Source organism: Protomyctophum parallelum, assembly GCF_964188405.1.
Source record: "Protomyctophum parallelum genome assembly, chromosome: 14".
Taxonomy (NCBI): Eukaryota; Metazoa; Chordata; class Actinopteri; order Myctophiformes; family Myctophidae; genus Protomyctophum; species Protomyctophum parallelum.
This window is the reverse complement of record NC_139709.1, coordinates 24047619-24070944: the sequence shown is the minus strand read 5'-3', so window position 1 is coordinate 24070944 and position 23326 is coordinate 24047619. Positions and strand designations below refer to the sequence as shown.

Sequence of the window (23326 nt, the reverse complement as noted above, 5' to 3'; positions counted from 1 at the left end):
ATTGTAGAGTTGCAGGAAGGAAAGTGTATATATCTTTTGTTAACTCACAATTCAAGATGTGTCATAAGTAACGCATACATAATATAGCACTTATGTTATAACAAGTATGCCAATAATGTGACTTCATATTCATATTTTATGCCGTGGCGTTGAAAGATTTTCCATGCCATGTTTGTGTTTGTGACCCTTCAACATGAGTTTGTGTTTGATTTAACTTGTTGGTGTGCTTTGAATGTTGTCATTGTAGACACAGTCGGAAGTATTGTATTAATCTGGAATAAAAGACATATTGATGACTGTTCGTATATTCAGTTTTTGTGCTTGGCCTCCCGAACGGCCGAAGACAAACTAGATTATGACTAGATTAAAACTCGACGGAGTGAACTAAGTGTCTTAATGATAGTTTATAATTACGAATTAAAACGTGCCTTTATGTTTTTTTTATTAATTCACTTACAGAAAACAAACACATATACATGAACACGCTCAATCACTCTTCCCCAATACAAACAAGTACAACCTCCCGTACATGTGGCATTTTTACCCTGTCCTAATGGCTTTGTCTCTTAATTGTCTCCACCAGGCCGAAGGCATGGTGGGAGAGTATGTTTTGCACTCCGTCCGTCCGTCCGTCCGTCCGTGTGTCCGTGTGTGTGTCCGTGAGCAGCTAATCTCGGCCACCGTTAACCCGGTCGATGCCAAATTTTGCACACACACTCCCTGGATGCCAACGATGAACCTCTGCCCCAAACTTTCCAGAACGGCCTGTTATAGCGCCACCAGGAGGCCGCTTTGTGCAAAACAGGTTTTTGCACAGTACACCTACAGATTTTGTCCAAAAATCACGCAAATTGGTACACAGTCTCTCTAGAGCCATTCAACGAAACCGGTCTTTCAGATTTCTCAGACTCCATCCTGATTGGTTAAGATTGGCTTCCAAAGTTCACAGGAGTGCTCAGTTTCAAACAAAATGCTGCAAATCATGAACACATCGCGTGATTTCCGTGAAATTGTGCACCCACATTCCCACTAGGCCGAGGACGAAATGCCACATGAACAATTTCAACTCAGCCTCAAGGTGGCGCTATAACTGGCCGAAAAGTGTTTTTACCTGGAATTTTTCACATCTGCTCTTTATAGCGCAACCAGGAGGCCGACATATGTAAAACACATTTTCTATTATTACTCCTTCAGATTTTATCCAAATTTCACGCAAATCGGTACACATGATCTCCATAGTCATGTGATCAAGACAGGTTTGTTTGATTTCTCATATTCCATCCTGATTGGCCACGATTGGCTCCTACAGTTTTCAGGAGTAGCCCGCTTTGTACAAATCGCCACAACTCCTCAACGCAGCGTCCGATTGCGATGAAACTGTGCACGCATATTCCCACTAGGCTGAGGAAGAAATGCCACTTGACAGTTTTCAACAGCCTGATGGTGGCGCTACAACAAGCCAAGTCGCGTCATGCACTCGTTTATTTGTGTTGCCCTGCTACCCAACCACCAGATGATGGCAAGCTGCAATGTCCTACATTCCTATCCTCCTGGTGGAGACCTGTGCCCAGAAGGGCACTTTTTCTAGTTTGCTTCTGTTGGCAGAAGGTTCATTTTGCTTCTTAAACATACATTAAAGCACCCTATGCTGCTCTGTGATCCCTGTTCCTTTGTGTTCACTTCCTAGTGAATAGAACCATACTAGATCATAGATTACAGCATAGGCCCTTAGATGGTCTACAGTAATTTGTTCAATAGCTAGTTAGTTAGTTAGCTAGCAGTAGTTATTAGGTTTTAAATCTGCAACAGAAGAATACACAAAATAGTAAATACTAATGTTACACACTTAAACCCAAACCACACCAAAGGGTCACTTTTGAGTTGCAATGACTTGAGTTGCATTGGTGTAGTCTACCATAAAAACGTTTTGTCCCAACCGACCCTTTGGTGTGGTTTGGGTTTTACACACAGAATACATGTTATTACATTTATAATCAATTATATTACCGATGGTCTGTTTGGTTTCTCTTCCATCTGGTGAATCTAAAGGACTTATCCTCCATCTTGTATACCGGTATTTCAACTATGCATTGAGGACTACATATATGCCCATATGGCACTTATAAGCCAATAGCAGCTCACAGGACATGGGCTGCATGCACTTTCCAAACCCCCCTCCTCCTCAAAGCAAGTCAGTTTGGATGTACAAACCTGCAGCTCCCCCACTTCCTTCCTGAGCTGCTTCTTATCTGATTGTAGCTAGGTGAACTGAAACTATTACAGAAATGATTATTAGGCTTTACTTACCCAACATTGGATAATAAGAATACATATATTATTCCACCCCACAATTCACATTTCCTCTGATGAGGTGCCATAAAAGACCTCAGCAAGATGCAACACCAGACTGCCTGTGGAATGTGCACAGACCAACACATGTACACACAGGTCACTTTTCTCCCTGAGTGGGAGCCTTCACAATTGAATATACAACAATTCTACTAATTTGAGTACATTACGACATTGAGTACATTACTACAGTCCAAATTGGACCGAACAATGACTTTTATGAAGATAATCATGACAAATGACTTAAATGAGTTTATAATTGTACAGAATGAGAATGTGTACATCTGACTTTCTCGCACATCAAGCGCCGACCCATTGACTTCAAACTTGGCACGTGTACCGCATGCAAATTTGCTCATGAACAATCTGACTAACCTCCCTCTGTTCTCCCTCTGTTCTTCAGTGGGGATGGCATATTCCCAAAACACGTGGGTGTATTGATTGGATTAAATTACTTTTATGGAGAAAGGTGTGTAACCTTTATTTGATTTAGCGTTACTGTAGGTATTCAACAGTCAAAGATTAATTGTTCTGCACAGCTCAGTGTGAGCAGGGGCAGTGGTAGGAGTTCAGGGCCCCACTGTGCCCCTTAAAACATACGTATACTGTTGATGGCATTAATATTCTGACATCAGAACCTGTGTGATTGTGAGGCCCCCACTTTATGAGTATGCACATACACTATGTGAATCCGACAGTACACTGTAGGCAACAACAAATGCCCACATTTTTGCAGTGAACAAAAATGCAACTGGTTATGTTGAAATACATTTGATTTAATGATGTTGTTAAATGTAAGCATTTAAGCAAGCGGGTGAAATTGAACAAAGGAATAGGCCTACAGGAATACAGGACTTTGTTACAACACAAAAGCTGTAATAAAATTAGGGCTATGAAAAGGTGAGTTTTTAAGAGTCCCTTAAAAACAGGACACAGAGGATTCTGAGCTCATTCCATAGCCTAGGGGAAAAACTTGCAAAGGCTTGATCACATTTAGTTTTCAATCTTGTGGGAGGAACAACCAACAAGGCTTTGGATGAGGATTCTGGGCACATAAGATTGAATCAGGTCAGACAGATAACCTGTCTCTGTCTCTGTCTCTGTATCTTGGCGTGATAACTAATAATGATTTTAAAATGGATTCTATAATTGACTGGGAGCCAGTGCAAGGAGTCAAGAACGGGTGTTATGTGACAGGATCTCTCAGTAAACCTCAGTAAACCTGGCAGCTGTATTCTGGACCAGTTGCAGGCTGTCTAAAGAGACAAAGGAGAGTGAAGGGTTTCATGTCACATAAAAGCTCTTCTCTCTGGTTTCTGTACTACCATTGCCATCTTGTGGTATGACTTAATATGACCGCCTCTTAAATCCTGTGATCAAACTGCATGACATTTATGAGTTATCACCTCTCAACTGACCTCTCAGTGGAGTTTGAGGGATTGACATGAATTTTAGATGAGGGGAGGTACCACTTGTATTTACCAATAATGCAATAATTCTTACAATATGTTCAGAATGTTATTCAAACTAGTTACATTCTATGAGACATCCACTTTGTTTGCAATCCAATTATTTGCCAGTTAAGTAAACTGAATCTATTGTTTTCATTTCCAACATGACTTTCTTGAATATAGAGATTCTTATTTATTTTGTTTATCGTTTCATTCAGGGGTCTTTTAGACTATCTGGTCACAAACGTAATTGCTGTGATCAGGCACATGGAGAAGACCAGGCTGACATGTATACACATTACACAATGCTTGTCAGGTAATGCCTGTGAGTGAATAATTATGCACAATACACACAGAAACAGAACAATAAAAATACATTTAAATGGATTTACATTTTTGTAAATTGGGTTGTGGAAGACGTGCCATATCCCTGTCACTGATGCTGGAATGTTGTGTTGGAGACAAATGTATAACTTTATTCTGGTTGTACATTCAACCAACAGTGAACTCTGGGTCAGAGCCTGCAAGACTTCCCCTGGTTAGACTAAATGTCGGACCCCACCTCACCAGGTACAGACCACCTCAGAGGATGTTTAGTTGCTCATGCTCCTGGCTCCTTGTGTTGGCCTCCCCAGAGACATTCCTACCAGATCGTGGCCAACCTGCACCCTATCCTGTAGGTCCCAGACCGTCTGCCTTTCCCACACAGACGGTCTTCGTCTTGTCAAGTGCTTCAAGATGAATTAACCCAAAACATTCTACAGCTGGGATAGAATGCTCCTCTTTGTGCTCTTTATTGTTCCCCAGGCAGGCCTTATCTGGTGCTTTCTGCTTCTGCGCTGTTGGAGCTTCTGGGCAGACCCTTTTAAATGTGACACGATTCAATCCATCCCGCAGGCTAAAAAGCACTGCAGCCACAGAAAGAGTTGAAATGTAATCAGTGCTCTCAATAATCTACAAACATCCTTGCTTCTCCAAGGCTCATCTTATCAGCAAAGATCTCAAGACGGTTATCTTCAACTATTTCGAACAACATTTTAAGAGCTGTAGAATGTAGAAGCTTCTTTGGCTCTTCTTTTCTTTGCTATTGAGCTCTTCATTCTTCTACAGAGCAAGGAACCAACAGGTTTACTTCAATTCACCATTAACGTGTTAAAAAAGAAATTGGACGTTGCATAAGGAAGGATCACCAAAAAAAGATAATCATGCTGCTGTAGTGGTGAGAGAGACACAAACTATACTACTTTGTAAGCAACACTGACGAGAACAAGACGGATCATATTGATGTGCAGGTCTTCAATACAGTGTCTTGAGTCTAGATGAAGTTGACCCCAGTCCATTGATACCTGCAGAGAAGAACCTCACCTTGAGATCACTCTGCTACCATCATCGGAACCAAAATGTTTGTATTTGGGGGTTTGTATGTGTATAGGAACAACAACCCCATGAGAGTGTTTGACACAGAGATCAACCACTGGCTGAACACACCTTCACCTGCACTTTCTTCAAAGAGGACTCTGGAATCCTTCAGCCTTTACCTACAATGGTGAGTTATACATATTTGGTGGCCGCAACCTGACCAGAATCTGTGGAAATTTTAATTTAGTTAATAGAAAAACAATCTGGCATACATATACAGTAAATCCTGTGTTCATTTAACTGAGTGTATTGGGTAAAAAAATATAAATTAATTTATATTAATACATTAATTCAGGATTTTGCTGTGTACACAAAATGGATACACTTTTCTTAAATTTTTCTTTCAAAAACAATTGAAACCCTGGCATTGTTTTGTGGATGGTGGAACAAGAATGATCCCCAAGTTAATGTATTTATGGGAGACTCTGGCTACTCTTATGCATTGCTATTATATAATCAGCAGAGGGCGACATCACACAGTTAAAACAAGATAGTGGACTGTGACGCGAGGTTACACAGATTCAGAACTTGCTGTAACCACCACAATAAAATGGTCACAATCACAAACAACATCTGTTTATGCCTTCTAATTGATCAGTTCCACAAAATAAATTTAAAATCTCTTCACACATATTAAAACATTGTGAAATCTGTGGTGTAGAATGAGCGTAATTAGACTATTAAATACTCTTATTTTGAAAATCCACCGGAAATCTCTAAAGCCTCTGTAGGTAGAGATTGACGTTATTAGTGCATGGAAATTGACGGAGCATCGCATCGGTGACGGTCTGCCACTCTGCCTGGTGGCAAGGAGGGAGGAGAGGGTCGAGAGTGGTACACAGACAGACAGACAGTCCATTATAAACTATTCCGCTGTATGTAGGCTACTGTGTTTCATTCGCTACCTCGACTATAGGGATCATCATGTCGATGTCGTCCCACAGATACGTGCCACAGAATGCTGCCGCTGTTACGAACGGCGAGATCACCACTCATCATGCACCCGGACCTTACTATGGTGAGTAGGCATGGCCATGGGATGTAGTTTTTATTGGTAATTTATTAATACAGCCGATGTATTTAATACAATATATTATAGGCATATCCTCTATCTCTAGTTAAACTATCATGTAACTAGCATGGTAACAATGAAATAAAATGGACCAATTAGGACCAATTTTATTTTGATTTTTGTATGTATTATATAAAGGAAATTAAAGCGTTACCTATTTTTTTATCCTTTGATTTCAAAGTGTTTCCAGCATGGTTAATATATTGTGGCTCAGAAAGTGTCAATGTAGTCACGCAGTGTCAATTCAACAGGAATTATTTGGTTTATAGTTTAATTTGATTTCTCCTGCATTTATGAAGGCATTTAATGAGTCAAGTAATGCTATTTAGGCGTTCAAGTGACTAAAATCATTTGGAGTAGACTGTAAACAAAGGTATGAGTGCTTTGTACTCATGTTCGCTGGAGACGGCAGGATTAAGATTAGCTACATGGAATTACGACTGACTAATTGCCAGTAAAGCTTTCAGGATTGTGACCTCAGTCACCTCACCAGTGTTGGGCAGTAATAGTTACAGTAATATATTACTGTAATATTATTACTTTTCCCAGTAACAAGTAAAGTAAGGTACTCTGCCAAAACGTAATATAACTAATATTATATCTATTTACTTTTACTTCTACGTACTTATTTTACGTTTTGTTGGCTTGAAAACATTTAATTTACTGGTGGAGGGTTTCTGAACTGCCACAGCCCTCCTATGAGACAGACAAAAGTAGAAAAAAATCATCATGAACATTAGTGAGGACCAATTATATGAAGATGGGTTGAAAAGTGGTGAAGTGGTTAATTTAACTCTTAACTGACTGACAGAATTTAACTCAGAATGTTATATAGTGTAGCCTCATACCTGTCCTGAGGGTGTGTCGTGTGATTGATTTAACCACTTGAATCCTATAGCCCACTGGTCTGTACTTGGCCCACTCAACTCAAAATCTCTCTGAAAAGGGAGACCTACAAGCTCACAACGCATCACTTTGTGACATGTTGTTGTACGCTTGTAGATCTGCGATAGTTTCGACAAATGTTTGCCTATTTTTGCAAAAATGTCCCGCTATTAGCACAAGACCAGAATAGCTTCATGCGGTTAAGTCATGTAATGGAGAGAGAGCGGCTGAGAAAAGGAGAGATGATAGAAAGAGACAGAAAGGAAGAAGCCAGAAAAAGAGAGAGACACACGAGTGATGAACAACAAAGTGTGAACGAAAAAGACACTGAATGACAGTCAATATGGAGACGCAATGCCAGACAGGACGGAGAGAACTAGAGAGATGCTAGTCTCTCGATACAGACTGTGGGCGCTGTTTCTTCTCCATTTGCCAATGGGCTCTCAGATTGGAGAGACGCTGATTGTTGAATGGAAGATGAAAGTGGAGAGAGTGGATTACTTTAGAGGTCACTACCTCGTGGAAGAATGACCCTTGACCTCAAAGATAAATGTCACATTATAAAATCTCTTAATGTGCAGAATAATGTTTCAACTATGCAGGTGATGCATGCACAGTGCATGCATGTGTCTCGCAGCTCGCTGTCGCTGTTAAAATAGAACTCTTGCTGCCACTACTCCCCCTGTCTAGTACCCCATGCCACCATCAACCATGATGCTGTGCAATATCCCTGGAGTCACTCTGTCACTGTCTACCTCTACCGCCACCTGCTCTCTGCCCAATCATGAAGCGTTCTGTAATCTCTGTGATCAAAAGAAATTGCATGCGAGTGTGTGCGTGTATGTACATGTAATGTATGTTTGTGTATGTGTGTATAGGCCTATGCGTGCACATGCGCACTGCACACGCGCGCTGCACACGCGTAACAACAAATAAGCTGTGAACACCTGCATTTCTCCACAGGGATAAATAGAGGTTTACTTACCTTATCTTATATTATGTCTGAAAGAGTTGAAATTGAGGGTAGCTTTACTATTGGGAGTGCAATGCAGGCATAATTAAGCAACAGTGAGAAGACAGTGGGAGGTGAGTTTGTGTATCAACTCCATTCTCCAGTGAATGAATTTTGCTGAGGCAGTATTGTCCTTGTGGATTCTCTGCTGAATGGATGAATGAATAGACCAGTCACAGACACGTCTTCTATCACCAGAGAGCATTTGAAATTATTCTGTATTACCACTGTTGATTTTAAACGGCAAATTTTGATTTAGTTTTAGTCATATTTTAGTCTTACCTTTGGTCTAGTTTTAGTCGACAAAATATCATGTTATTTTAGTCGACTAGTCGACTGACTAAAATGTCTTTTGGCGGGCCTTGATGGCATCATAGTGGCTGATTTTACACTTGGTTGCATGCTCAAAATAGCCGATCTACAATATCACAACATGCCACAGCGCGACATGTTGTGAGCTTGTAGATCTGCTATTGTCAGAACAGTGCAACCAAACATAATTTGACTTCTACTGGATCTCTTCCCCACTAGTCATTTTAGTCTAGTTTTTATTTGTTGACAAAATATATAGTCTTAGTTTTAGTCATCATAGCTTAGGTTTTGTTTAGTTTTTATTTCACTTTCGTCACTGAAAAAAGGTAGACGACAAACATTTTTCGACATAGCTTTAGTCGAGTCCGTGATTTGTTTTGTCACTCGCTACGAAGTGACAAAACAAATCACGGAACGCTGCGAATCAGGCTGGAAACCAGGCTAATATAGCTATAGCTAATCATGGGACCTAATTGCAACCAGCTTTATGACTATAATATGACTAGTGATGCAAAACACAGTAAAACAGACTAATATTGTTTTACAGTTGCTGGTCGTTGGATTGTCTGCAGGATTAGTCTAGACCAGTGTTTCCCAAAACTGGGTCAGGAACCATGTTTGGGCCGCAGACACATTTTCTATTAGTCACGACTCGCGAGTAAATGGGCTATTACACTGGTTTGGGTCCCGGGGAGACATCAAATGTGCATGTCTTTTGGGTCTCGAGCTAAAAAGATTGGGAGATCTAAAATTTCTCAAACCTTTTAATTTCAAGGTCCCTCAAACTCAATCAAATGGTACCAAATGGACCTGTCCTCAAGGTACCTGTAGCCCATTGTACCATGGGAGTCCCAGGACCCCACTTTGAGAACCACTGTACTAGACCACAGGTTTCCAAACATGCACGCACACACGCACGCACGCACGCACACACGCACACACACACACACACACACACACACACACACACACACACACACACACACACACACACTCGCTCTCCCTGTCTTTATGAGTGTGTGCGTTTAATCTGAATTTCAAATTTCGGCCCTTGTCTTTCTTACTGTATGTAACTGACTGATACTGTAATTTATTCAGTAGCGGAAAGGCTGACAGCACAATATAAAGTGTGGGTAGGAGGGTGCAGAATAATGGCGTGCATACATCCAAAGTTTTATTTTTGGTCTGACATAATTTTCAGTAGTGACTATAGACTGTAAAAAATATGGACAAAGCGTTCCCCGGGTCTAACATGGACGTAAAATGAAGCCTGTAATTCCTTGCACTGTAAGTCGCCATATTTCTAGATCCGTTTGGGCCCAGCTGGCCATTGGCTGGCTCCGTTTTGGCCCAGCTAGCCATTGGCTGGCCCAGACAACGAGGCGGGACTTCCCCCCTTACTCTTCGTTGGTTTTTATTTTGACTGAACGGGGGGTGGCTCCCGATCATAGACTGTAACGGTAGCCACGCCCCTCAGAACATACGCAACTTTATGGTCATTCTTTTAATAAATGGGGCCATAATTTTCCAAAAAGAATATTATGACATGAGAAATGAGACTTTAAACTAGTGACTGGAAGCAGAAAGTATTCATGACCATGTTTATTAAGGTAATACAGTCTAGGTGAAGTTGGGAATGACAGCGCCACAACAGGCCATTATATGAACTTTCAGGAAGTCCCGATTTCCTTAGTGGCTTCACAAAATATCTGTCTGACTGCCCCCCTGGTAGTGACTCATAGAACAGAGTTAGCCCGATATATACTGTACGTGCTCTCTCTACTGTATAACTCCAGACAGAAATATGTCACCTTAATGGAACCATGTACAGTATGTTTGTCACTGAGGAGAATAATGTATTGGTTGGTCATTTTTGTTACAGCCTATGCCCTATGTGGACTAGATCTGGTCCATTGTCATCAACAGATTCAATACCTTTATGTATCAGCTTTTATTAATGGCAACTGGAAGTACCGACCAAAGAAGTTACGTTGATGCTGTGCAGATATCATGTTTATTGTTTACATTCCCCCGAAGGGAACCTTTTACAGCATCAGTGTTTCTTGATATCGTAGTTGCTATATGGTTACCCGGCGATATTGCCAGTCAGAGTGCTGAGGCCAGTCTTATGTCACGAACCTCCATATTTGGTCAAGACAGCCCTGGAACTCCATAGTTGGGCATGGCATGTCATGGTGACATCACAGTGACAGTGAGTGAGTGAAAACGGATCTCACAGCAGTGTTGGCCATACCGAAGCAGAGAGTCGCACAAACAACCATTGAACCATTGGTTCGATGGAACCATTGAAGGAGGTGATGAAGCCGTCCGAAGGAGAAGGAGCCAGCACGAGGAGCAGTGTTGATGGAAGCAGCAGCACGTGCAGGAGAGGAGCTGCTCTCCCCACTGCCACCTCTTCCCCTGTGCTCTGCAACCCCAGATCAGTACTGAAGAAACCGGTGAGCCTGGAGGAACTCCAACGACCAGGAGGACCGTACGCCAAGAGAACCTTAACAGTGGTGGGCGACGAGTTGGGCTGGGGGTTTGTGGTGAGAGGAGATGGGCCGTGTCACATCCAGGCGGTGGAGCCCGGCGGGCCCGCCGCCGCTGCTCGGATGAAGGTGTGTCAGTTCGTGGTGTCCGTCAACGGTCTGAACGTTCTCCACCTGGACTACAGAGCCGTCGGTCGCCTGGTCCTGACTGGCCCCAGAACACTGGTCATGGAGACCATGGAGGAAGTGAAAGTCTGAGGAGGGGTCAGCACAGAGTATGGATGAATAATGGGGTGACAGCGTCCATATCATTGTGATTCGTACTACAGTACATCTTCATTGCTCTTGTTCGTTCACAGCACTCAAGAACCGATTCCTTGCACCCCCAAGGCCGCAAACCACTCACTCAAATACTTGAGTTAATTTCTGACCTGAGATCAGATTCTAAAAATGTCTGACAGTTTTCTGAAAAAGCTATGTCAGTCGTTCTTCGATTCTTCAAAAATAGCAGACCTACAAGCTCGTAGCGTGCACTCGGTGGCGCTATGAGCTTGTAGATCTGCTATTTTTCTAAAGCATAACATAATGCTAACACCAAAAGGGGTTCCCGCCCAGAATGGGTTAAGGACTCGCTTTCTATCACTGTACATACAGTACCAGTTAGCTTCACAGCAGCCAACTTCACTGCAGCTGCAGGTGGTGTGTGGGGTTGTGGGTGTACCGGTGTATGGATGTGCATCTCTGCCACATCGGCCTGCTCATCGGGGGCAGTTAGGGGTTCAGTGTCTTGTTCAAGGACACTTTGACACTAACCCAGGGGCAGCCCGAATTGAACCTTGGGGTTCCCAAACGGCCGCTCTACCACCAGTGCCAATCCTGCCCTGTGTATGGTGGTTGTTCATTTTGACGATAGCAGACATATTATGTAATATCTACTTTTGCTCTGCCGTCCCCCCCCCCCGTCCCCCCCGTCCCCCCCTCCGCCTGTCTCTTTCTGCTGAACAATGTGAATATATTTCCATCTCATCTATTTCTCTCCCTCTTTCCTCCCACCTTCTGGTCGCTTGTTCATGTGCCTTGCATTTCTTCGCTTTTATCTAAGTTGTTCATTTCTTCTGAACTTCATCCTCTATACTCCTTTCTGTCATATCCGAGGAATCACTTGACAGCCATGCCTCCAGGGCTCTCTCTTTCTCTCTCTCTCTCTCTCTCTCTCTCTCTCTCTCTCTCTCTCGTTTACACCCTTCCTGTTCTGCTCTCTTTCACTCAGCCTCGGACGCTTCAGACTAGTAACTGTGAGAGGTACTGTAGATGGAATGGTAGTCAGTTTGATGTATTGGTGGACAGAGGAGAGATAGATGGATGAGACACTTAAAAGAGGGGAAGCATAGTGTATTTCTTATAGACATACCTGACCTACTTCAGAGCAGACATGACTGTAAATCATTAATCATCACTAGAACTACACTGGATACGTGCGTGCGTGTGTGCGTGCGTGCGTTCGTTCGTTTGATATAGAGTTGAGCAGGAGGCCAGTGAAGACAAGAGGGAATAACAAAAAGTAAGCAAAATAATGAAGTTCCCTGCATCCTCTGCTCACAAATGGATCACAACAATACAATTCATACTGCTAGAGTACTTACACCCTAGGATGGATGGATGGATGGATGGTAATGACCAGTGTTGGGCTCGTTACTACAAAAGTTAACAATTACTTGTTAATTGTTACTCTTGTATTATTAAGTATTATTCCTTTACTCCCTGCCAGGAGTAATTACCCTAGTTACGTTGGCTCGACAGTGAAATGGCAACATTTATTAATATTTTTTCCAGTGCATCTCTCAGTAACACTTTACAATAACGACCTGTTATAAAGCATTTATAAACATTTATAAGCAGTTTGTAGATGAGTAATAATCATGAACAGACTGTTTGTTGACATCTGTAAATGTTTACCTAAACATTTATAACTATGTGAATAGTTTACTACTTACTAATACCTTACTAATAACATATAAATGATGTTTAAACATAGTTATACATGTTTAGGTAAACATTTACGGATGTCAACAATGATTGTTCATGATTATTACTCATCTACAAACGATTATAAATGTTTATAAATGCTTTATAACAGGTCGTTATTGTAAAGTGTTACCCATCTCTCTTAGGTGACCTTCACACCAGAAAGCTTTACTGCGATTAAAACGAATCCTGCTGCACATTGTCCGAAAGTGCGCTTCGTTTGGCAGGTGTGAAGGCTCATTCGAATCCTAATGCGCATCAAAGAACCGCATTCTACTCCGCCCAAAAACGGGGGGTTCGCTTCGCTTCCAATCGCACTTGATTTCGATTCGGTGCAGGTGGGAACGCAATCCGTAGCAAATGAAGCAAACTATGTGGCGGATAAGGAGCTGCACAGTTGGAGGCGGAGAAGGGATATTCATTTTACGCAGTACAAAGATGTCCCGTTAGGTTACCATGAACGTAACGTGGTCAAATAAGGAGACCGAAGCCCTCATCGAAATATGAGGACGAGCACATTCATCTATTGCTTAAGGAAACGCATAAAAAACACTGCAGTGTACAGAATATTCTGTCTGTCTGTCGTGCGTAAACATGGAGGGCTGTCACTGTGTGTGGGGATCCGAGTGGAGACTTTCTTCATCTTGTTTAAATATAAATACTTCAAAATTAAAACACATGTTTAGCTCAACATGATTTATAAACTGTAGGCATATAGCTAACATGGCATATGATATGCATGATAATTGTAGGCTATATGGTGATCAGATGATCATCAATGGGACTCTGGGAGTAGCTATTGTAAAATTCTGATAATTTTGCACTCCCGTCTCCGCAGTGCCTCGTTCATGTGCCCAAAAGAACAGTGGCTGGCACACGCATGCACGCACGCACGCACGCACGCACGCACGCATGCACACACATGCACACACACATGCGCACACACATGCACACACACAAAGACAGTCCCCAACAACACTTCTGTTACCCTCACAAGTCCTAACTATTACTCGAAGTATATTTTTGAACACCATAGCTTTCACTGTGTATTTTATGAATTGAACACATTGATGAAATTCCCTGCTTCGTTTCCTTGCTGCGCTTGACACAGCCAGTGTGAAGGCAAACCGCAGCAAATTAAATATGCAAGAATTGCAACTTCTCCGTCCATTCGCATCGAGTCTACCGAAGTATTAGGTGAGAATGTGACCTTAATTATACCAACGTTGTTGTGGTAAATAGAAGCCTTTTCAATTCAGATGCCATGGAGTTGCCATAGTGACACTAATGGAATTGTCTAGATTAGAGGGGCATCATTGCTCAGACTGTCAGTGTTCTAAAGAATCTGATGAGGATTATGAGCATAAAGACTTAATTGGGTGATTGGCTGTGTTGCCTTCTCATAGTGTCTGACTGGGTTGTCTAGTATTAAGAGTAATACAGTAGACATGCATGCACTGTAGTGTGTCACCATAATAGTCACAAAGTTGACTTAGTTGGGCGACAGTAGCAGAAGCGGCCACTTTGGAACCGGAAGGCAGAACCCCTAATTTCTAATAGTAATAGACTGTGGTTGTACTAGGAGCTGAAGATGAAAGCATGCATGGTCAGCAAAATGTATTTGTGACAGATTTTAATGCCATATGCATGTGTGTGTGCATTAATTGCTTAATGTAAACTTAATATAGTCTGGTGACCACTGGTGAGACGGGTGACAGCCGGAATGTAGACGGCACCCGGGAGCAGTATGGGTTGGTGCCCCAGCCTGCGTCCTCCGTTAGGAGGAAGCCCAAAAAACCCTCAGTGAGGCCTGTAGGAGGGCCATTTGAGCCGTAGGTGGAGTCTGCAGCACCACCGTTGCCCAGGTGGGGCCTGCAGAACCACTGCGGCTCAAGAATCCACCACTACTAAATGAAGTGCCTGGTGCTGGGAGTCTGTTGCAACGCTCAGGTGCTGGACCAGGGAGCAGGAGTGGACCTGGTGAGACGTAGGAGGGGCCCCGACTGGAGTCAACCCACAGAATGGTACCTCCTAGTCCCGGCAGAGTAGTTCCAGAGTAGTTCCAACGGATTGTGTGGCCCTGGTCTTTCCCTAGTAGGTCTGATCGAGGGTATCTACTGGGACGTAAGTCGGGACTTGATGGGTCATCCGAGTGAGGGGTATGATGTTTGCGAGACCTGAAACCCTGATGACCTTGGGATACATCACTGAGTCCCAGGTGCATCCATGCGATGTATTTTCATTCTAGTGTACACAACATATTTAATTGCAAAGGAAGCAGCCCAGCTCTACTGCATGCCAGGGGAAGTCAAGTCCCTCTGCAGTGGGACAGAAAATCTATCAAGCAATCAGGAAGCCACTTTGGTTATTATGATGGCAGGAGAGACACTGATACAGTGGGTGCCTGGAGGGGGTGACTGTCAGGCATGTGGATTCTATCTGATACTGGCTGAAGAACAATACATAGATAGTAGTCTGCTGACAAGAAAAATACTTTCTGCGCTTCAGAGAGAAATTGGGATAGAGAGAGAAAGATTGAGAGATAGAGAACGAAGAAGAGATAGATGAAGCAACAAAGCCGGACAACGATATTAGTTTGACCTCAGGTATCATATGGAGTGTGTCGGGAGTGTATATTTCTATTTGGTTTTCATACTTTATGTGGTTGTGTGTGTATACATATTTTCTGTCTGGGTGATAGTTTTTGTGTGCGTGTGTATCTCTCAGATCCTGCGTGAGAGAGGGAGACATTAAGTAAAAAGGAGACTCCTAACCCCAGTGACTAATGACTGTGTGAGATTGAGTATGGTTGAGAGACTGTTGAATAAGCCATGAGGCAGGTACTCTCTGCCCTAGATCTCTTCACTTCTGAGCTCCTCCAGCATTCATATCTACACCAGATCTGACTTCTGTAAGCAACCAACTTCTAACACAGCATTTCTCTCAGATACAACACTTTCTCTGCGTGGTGAGATGTGTGCTCAGGTGTTGCATTAATTCAGTTAGTGAAGCAGTGCCACATACAACATATCAAAGAAAAAAAGAAAAATAATGTTTGGGTTGCAACTGCAAGAATTCTTTCCTGGGTACCTGTGGGTCAGCGAAGCACAGTTTCACTGATAATATACTGTAAGTGTAGCCCTCTTCCCTATTCTTCCCTATTATTATTTTAATTTTAGTGGTCAATACAATGGCAAAGTTGGAGCCTAGTGGAACAAAGTAACAACATAGAGATTCGGTTTGCACTGTGTCTTACAGTAAAAAGCATACTGTACACACGCTGGGTGCCCTGGGCATATGGTGCCACATTCTGGGTTCATATCAAGCTTACCTCTCTCCAGTGGGCTGTGTAGCGCACCATGACGTTCCGCGTTGCGCCACTCCGTGCCTCGCCGATCGTTCCATTAGCAAGTGAGGATGAGTGTTTGAAAAACTGGAATGACCTCAATTTCACTAAATGAACAGTTTTCTTTTGTATGGTCTTGGTTTTTATTGAAATCTGTTTTGTTTTTCTTGTCTTTTGTCCTTTCTCCATGAAGGAGAACCACGCACGTTTGATGAATCCTTCAGAGGCCCGATCAGGAAAAGGTACTTCCCTCCTTTTTAAATTGACTGTGGTGATTTACGGTATACAGTAAATTGCTAAATTCCTAAATCCTTAATCCATTCCCTGTGAGGCTGAGGGAAAAGTCATACTATTCTGTCATTACTTTAAGCACTCACATGAACTGATGAAAATGAAGTCAGAATGTACAATACATGATACATTGATATTTCAGTCAGAACAGCCATAGGGGGAGCTATAAGGAAATGTGTAATTAAGGGAGAATTCACTATCAAGGACCACACCACCAATGGAAACTGTTATGGACCTTCGTCTAGGGTGAAGGGACATAACACAATTTGAGAGGAGACAGGGTTGAAAAGAACTTCAATTTATTTGTAGTAGCCCTTTTTGGTCAACAGCAGAGACAATTTGTACATTTTGGGTTCAAAACTCTCACCTTTTGGCTTCAGAGTGCAGGTGCTATTCTAACAAAACGAATCTAACTGGAAATCAAAAGTTTACCCCTACCTAAAGGCCCTGACAGAATGTTAAACAAAATTACAATTCTAAATCCCTAACTACCATAACTAACCAAAATTACAATACATTAACAAAAGAAAAGACCTGGCACCCCTACATGGTGGAGGTAGGAACCGGGCTTCTTATTTAACAAGGATAAATAATAAGTTACAGACTTACAAGAACAACAATGATATAAACGAAACATCTCTAAGGTAACTTACGGCAGAATGAACAGGACAACTAACAAAAGAACAAACTAAACAATAAGGCAGGCAAACGGGTGGAGGACTAGAGGGATCGAGTCTCTGCTGCAAACATGCTGTCGTCCCCTGGTGAAGTCAAGTTCAACTGAGCTTTTATAGAGCAACAGGAAGAGTGCCCAGCCAACAGGAAACTGGTGTTGTCATGCCATAAAACACAATACATTTCCCAAACTTATAATTATTATCCTAATTTAATAGTCACCATAAATAATAATTATACTTAAACAAATAACAAATAATCAAAAGGACCGTGGTCCGTAACAGAAACATTTAACCATTTATTGAAACAGGAAGGAAGGGCATGGTTATGAATACGACAGCAGGGTGATGGCCCACGACGGGCCACCGGCGGCGTCTGGGATTTGAGCCGAGGTGGGGAAGCTTCGGGGATCCGGCATGCTCCCGAGGCACGTCAGACCCCCCTTAGGGATCTGTTAGGAGATGTTAGAGGGAGTAGGATAAGAGTTAGGGTGGGGGGGTGGGACGACGAAAGCGAGAACGGGGGGAGAACCAGGGGTTGGATGGGTTGGTTATATATGGGTGGAGGTGGCTTGATTGGAGGTGGCTGATAGGAGGTGGAGGTAGCTGCATCGGAGGTGAGGTCCTGATCCTGAATTTCAGTTATTCTAACACCATACATTGAATGGAGAGGGAGAGACCATGAGAATGATTGGGGATATTTTCACGTCTCAGCCACTCTGTCTGGCAGGCATAACCCTAAGGGACGGCGCTGTGCGTTATTAAGCGGCATCGATCCCATAGTCTGCAGGGACTGCTGCATGTTTATAAGCGGCATCGATCCCATAGCCCGAAGGGATGGCTGCTGCAGCATTTCTGAGCGACATTGTTTCTGTTACTTCAAGTGGACCATTCCTGCTTAGTATGTACCTTTAATCTAGATGCTATATGCGCATGCATAAAGTGGGTGGCAAATCGAGTGGGAAAGTGAAGCTTTTCTCTTCGCAGATGAGTAAGCCTGGGACCGAGGCTAATAACGGTATGGGCTGTCAAGGCCAGAAAGTCGTTCCCGCATAACTTCCGGGTATGATGATGATGTCACGTGCTTACCCTCTATTGGCAAATATTCAGAAATAAAGCACAGATACTCGGACATGAAAAAGTGATAGTGTCAGTTTTATTAATATTAGTGTGTGTGTGTGTGTGTGTGGCACATGTAGTCCATCTATAACAGCTCTGTTTATGGCCAATAATGACTGAGAGGAGGAACGTCAGGTACACAGCTCCCTGTGGTTGTCGGCTGGCAGTATCTACACATGTTTGTTTACTAGTCACATTTACCTGTGTGTGTGTGTGTGTGCGTGCGACCGTGCGTGCGTGCACGAGAGAGAGAGAGACATATCGCACCTTTTAATGAGCTTATCATGGAGGGTTTAGAGCCCCGTGCAGCCAGCCAAGCGGGTCAATGTATTTATAGGCTGACTGTTTACCTGTCACTGTGTTGCTGCTGGAGTAGCAGCGTGGCTCAGCCTGAGGCCCAAACAGCCTAATATGTTCTGTGGCGGCGGGGGGATTCCCTCCAGGCTTAGTGTTAGATGTTTGGTTTCCCTGAAAGCCTGGCTCAGGGAGGAGGACGCCCCTGCCATGCAGAATCTAGGGTCACTACCTGCGAGCAAGGGGCAAGGCCAGGATGGCTCTCAGCTGAAACCCTACAGCTGGCGCTTAGGCACCGTCGGAGGTGCGTCAGGCAGAAATGCCCTGCAGGTACCAACAACTGCCTGTCATGTCAATTTAGATGTTTGGTTTCCCACACACACAGTAGGAGAACTTACAGTAGTACGCCTGTTGGCCTGAATATAAGTCTTTTTTCCAATGGAAATATCCTAAAAATGGGGTCGTATTATAATTGGCGACTAGACTATTTGACATTCAATGTTATTTTCCACAAATGAGTCTTGAAAAATGGGGGTCGTCTTATAATCAGAGTCGTTTATATTCGGGACAATAGGGTATATAAGATTTTACTGCATAGTGGGGAATACAATTGTTACCGCTGTTACATACTATTGTATTACTGTTGGTGTACCATATACAGTGTATGTATAGTATGCAATGGATAATCAATGGGTCATTATTAAGAAATAAACCCAGCAGAGGTGATGAAGGTCTTTATCACCGCCTTTGTGAAATAAATAAGTTTGAAAGGTAAATGAAAGGTTCAATAAGTCCTGTGTTCAAGAGAAAATAGTGAAGGAGATAAATAAATAATATAGATAAAACACTAAACCACATTGTGGCTGCTGTTGACATTGATTATTTTCGTAACGATTATGCTATGGATTTCATTTTTAATTAATCAAACAAATGAGAAGCATGTTTTCAAATGTGTAAAAAAAACAACATAATTATTTATTATTATCCACTTCACTGTGGTAGAACAGCAACGATCTTACAAGATCTTTACTGGTTGATTCTCAACCTGTGGGCCGGGGCCCACTGGTGAACCACGAGGGTATTGCCCTCATTCTGACCTGAGATCTGATTCTAAAATTGTCTTCTAACAGTGACAGTTTTCTGAAAAAGCTATGTTTCTATGTCAGTCGTCCTTCGATTAAAAATAAATAGCAGACCTACAAGCTCGTAGCGTGCCACTCGGTGGCGCGCTATGAGCTTGTAGATCTGCTATTTTTCAATAGCTAAAGCATAACATGATGCTAACACCAAAAGGGGTTCCCCCCCAAAAAGGGTTAAAAGCTTGAAAAGCGAGTTCTCATAGTGATACTGCTAACGGGGATTTTTTAAAAGTATAGCCAGAAGTTGGAGATGTTCAAATGAGCGCTTATCCAGACCACTGCTGTAGGATACTTCATACTCTGTTGCGTCAGAACAGATGTGAATAACAGGAGTGGTGGAGAAGATCATGCTGTCTTATATTCTACTATTAAAATAGTGTTTTTCTATTTCTATTTTTATTAAAAAAGTATTTTCTTTAACGTGGGCTTCTCTCTGCTTCCTGTTCTCTGTCTCCCTGTAGGAGCTGCACAGATGTCTTCTGCTGTTTGATCTTCATCCTCGTCATCTTCGCTTATATCGCTCTGGGGATAGTGGGTGAGTCCACTTGCACAGCATGCACATGCACACACGCAGACACGCGCACGCACGCACGCACGCACACACACATACACACACACACACACACACACACACACACACACACACACACACACACACACACACACACACACAGAAGTGTCTTTGATCAGAATGTTGTTAGAATATACCCTCCAGTAAGTTCATGCACGCACGCACGCACACACACACACACACACACACACACACACACACACACACACACACACACACAGCGAGCGCTAGATTTTATACCTCCACAACCCAAAGCACAGAAACTCTTAGAGGCGTACACGCACACGCGCACGCATGCACGCACACACACACACACACACACACACACACACACACACACACACACACACACACACACACACACACACACACACACACACACACACACACACACACACACACACACACACACACACACACACACACACACACACCACAAGGCTGTGATAAAACATAGCACAAGCATTGTGGTCTAGCTACGCAGCATGTGGTCCCTAATTGAGCTACAGAGAGAGGAAGAGAATGAGTGAAAACATAAGAGTAAAGTGTGATTTAACTCTAAATTATGCAAATCTGTGCACACGTGCGTGCGGGCGTGCGTGCGTCTTTCCAGTCTAATTCAACAGCAGGCAGAGATCGTCTGGCTAGTGTAGTGTACTGCATACTTCGTTGTACAACGGTGTGTGAGTGTGTGTGTGTGTGTGTGTGTGTGTGTGTGTGTGTGTGTGAGTGAAGCAGTATTGTTGCTGTAAAGTGAGTAATTGCTAGAACAGCCAGCCAAGTAGCATGGCCTTACACATATAAGGCCATCTCATCTGACCTCATTCCTTATCATGTGGAAAGATCAAAGCATTTTCTTTTTGACGTCAGAGAAACAGGGCCATGCGTCATGCATCAGGAAATATGGGCCAGCATCAATGATGCATAATAATGTCAGTGTTTCCCCACAGGATTCAATGTTATTCAAGATTCAAGATTTTGTTGTATATTTGTTGCATCACATTTTGGTACACTAGAGTAACGTTCTTTGGTTTTGTCTCATCAACCTTGTAGTACAATATAAAATAAAGAATGCAAAAGAAAGTAGTAAGATGAAAATAACTGCATGTGTACAATAATCATAGCACACTCTGAATATTATTTAAAATAATATATATATGAGTGGGTATCACAATGAGACTAATGCATTCTGAATCATAGAAATCAATTTAACTAGAAGTTTGGGCCGCTATGGGGCCCTCACACCCATGTCGCACTGGCGATCAGTTATAGCCAAAGTCAGATAAAGAAAATGTTATTGTCCATTAAAATTAGCAAAGGCCAGTGTGGCAGTCAGTATACAACAATAAAAACATCATTACATAGAATAGTATAGTGCTCAGTCAAGTCAATTCAAGTGCTCACTGCTCACACACTTATAGGGCATAGCAGTGGGCGCGGTTTTCTTGTTCCACTGGAAAATCGCCCATTCATTTGAATCAAGCCATCCAGGATCCTGGTGAATCATGACAATAAAACCTTTCATTCTGTGAAAAATAATAATTGATAATATTTAATTATATGATGTACTACATTTAATAAATACCCTTTGTTTAGTGGTTCTCATTTAAATCTTTTCACAGAATCAAAGGTGTTGATTATAGGGTTAAAATAATTTATATACATATTTTTGTAAATCTCTATGGGAAAAATGAATGGCAGATTTTTCAGTGGAAGCAGAAAATCACTGTTATGCCCTACAGTATATCTGTTCAACTCAGGCAACGTAGGCTGATTACCTGTCAGTTACGTGTCTGTCACTTATATATCAGGTGTTACATTGGTGTTACTGTACATTGGTGCTGGGTCATAGCGACCCAACACCAATGTAGTTCGCCGCTGTCCACAAAGCAACACTCTTCCGCAATACTTGGGAATTAAATGGACAATTTTTTTCAATTTCCAAAGTGAAGTTGTACTTCTGTATGCATACAGAGAGTGTCTGTGTATGCATACAGCTGAGAGTGTCTGTGTATGCATACAGAGAGTGTCTGTGTATGCATACAGCTGAGAGTGTCTGTGTATGCATACAGAGAGTGTCTGTGTATGCATACAGAGAGTGTCTGTGTATGCATACAGCTGAGAGTGTCTGTGTATGCATACAGAGAGTGTCTGTGTATGCATACAGAGAGTGTCTGTGTATGCATACAGCTGAGAGTGTCTGTGTATGCATACAGAGAGTGTCTGTGTATGCATACAGAGAGTGTCTGTGTATGCATACAGAGAGTGTCTGTGTATGCATACAGAGAGTGTCTGTGTATGCATACAGAGAGTGTCTGTGTATGCATACAGCTGAGAGTGTCTGTGTATGCATACAGAGATTGTCTGTGTATGCATACAGAGAGTGTCTGTGTATGCATACAGCTGAGAGTGTCTGTGTATGCATACAGAGAGTGTCTGTGTATGCATACAGAGAGTGTCTGTGTATGCATACAGCTGAGAGTGTCTGTGTATGCATACAGAGAGTGTCTGTGTATGCATACAGAGAGTGTCTGTGTATGCATACAGCTGAGAGTGTCTGTGTATGCATACAGAGATTGTCTGTGTATGCATACAGAGAGTGTCTGTGTATGCATACAGCTGAGAGTGTCTGTGTATGCATACAGAGAGTGTCTGTGTATGCATACAGAGAGTGTCTGTGTATGCATACAGCTGAGAGTGTCTGTGTATGCATACAGAGAGTGTCTGTGTATGCATACAGAGAGTGTCTGTGTATGCATACAGCTGAGAGTGTCTGTGTATGCATACAGAGAGTGTCTGTGTATGCATACAGAGAGTGTCTGTGTATGCATACAGAGAGTGTCTGTGTATGCATACAGAGAGTGTCTGTGTATGC

General features: G+C 42.6%; 1 protein-coding gene across 1 annotated transcript in view; it reads left to right on the top strand.

The window, feature by feature from the left end:
- Positions 1 to 6143: 6143 nt before the first annotated feature.
- Positions 6144 to 23326, top strand: part of LOC310871196 (choline transporter-like protein 5-A) — a gene marked incomplete at its 5' end in the record, with an annotated part of 39922 nt that continues 22739 nt past the window's right edge. Inside the window, 3 exons of the mRNA XM_083782685.1 lie at positions 6144 to 6237; positions 16557 to 16605; positions 20342 to 20415. Of these exons, the coding sequence (XP_083638811.1) occupies positions 6144 to 6237; positions 16557 to 16605; positions 20342 to 20415 (217 nt within the window). The remainder of the gene's footprint in view (positions 6238 to 16556; positions 16606 to 20341; positions 20416 to 23326) is intronic.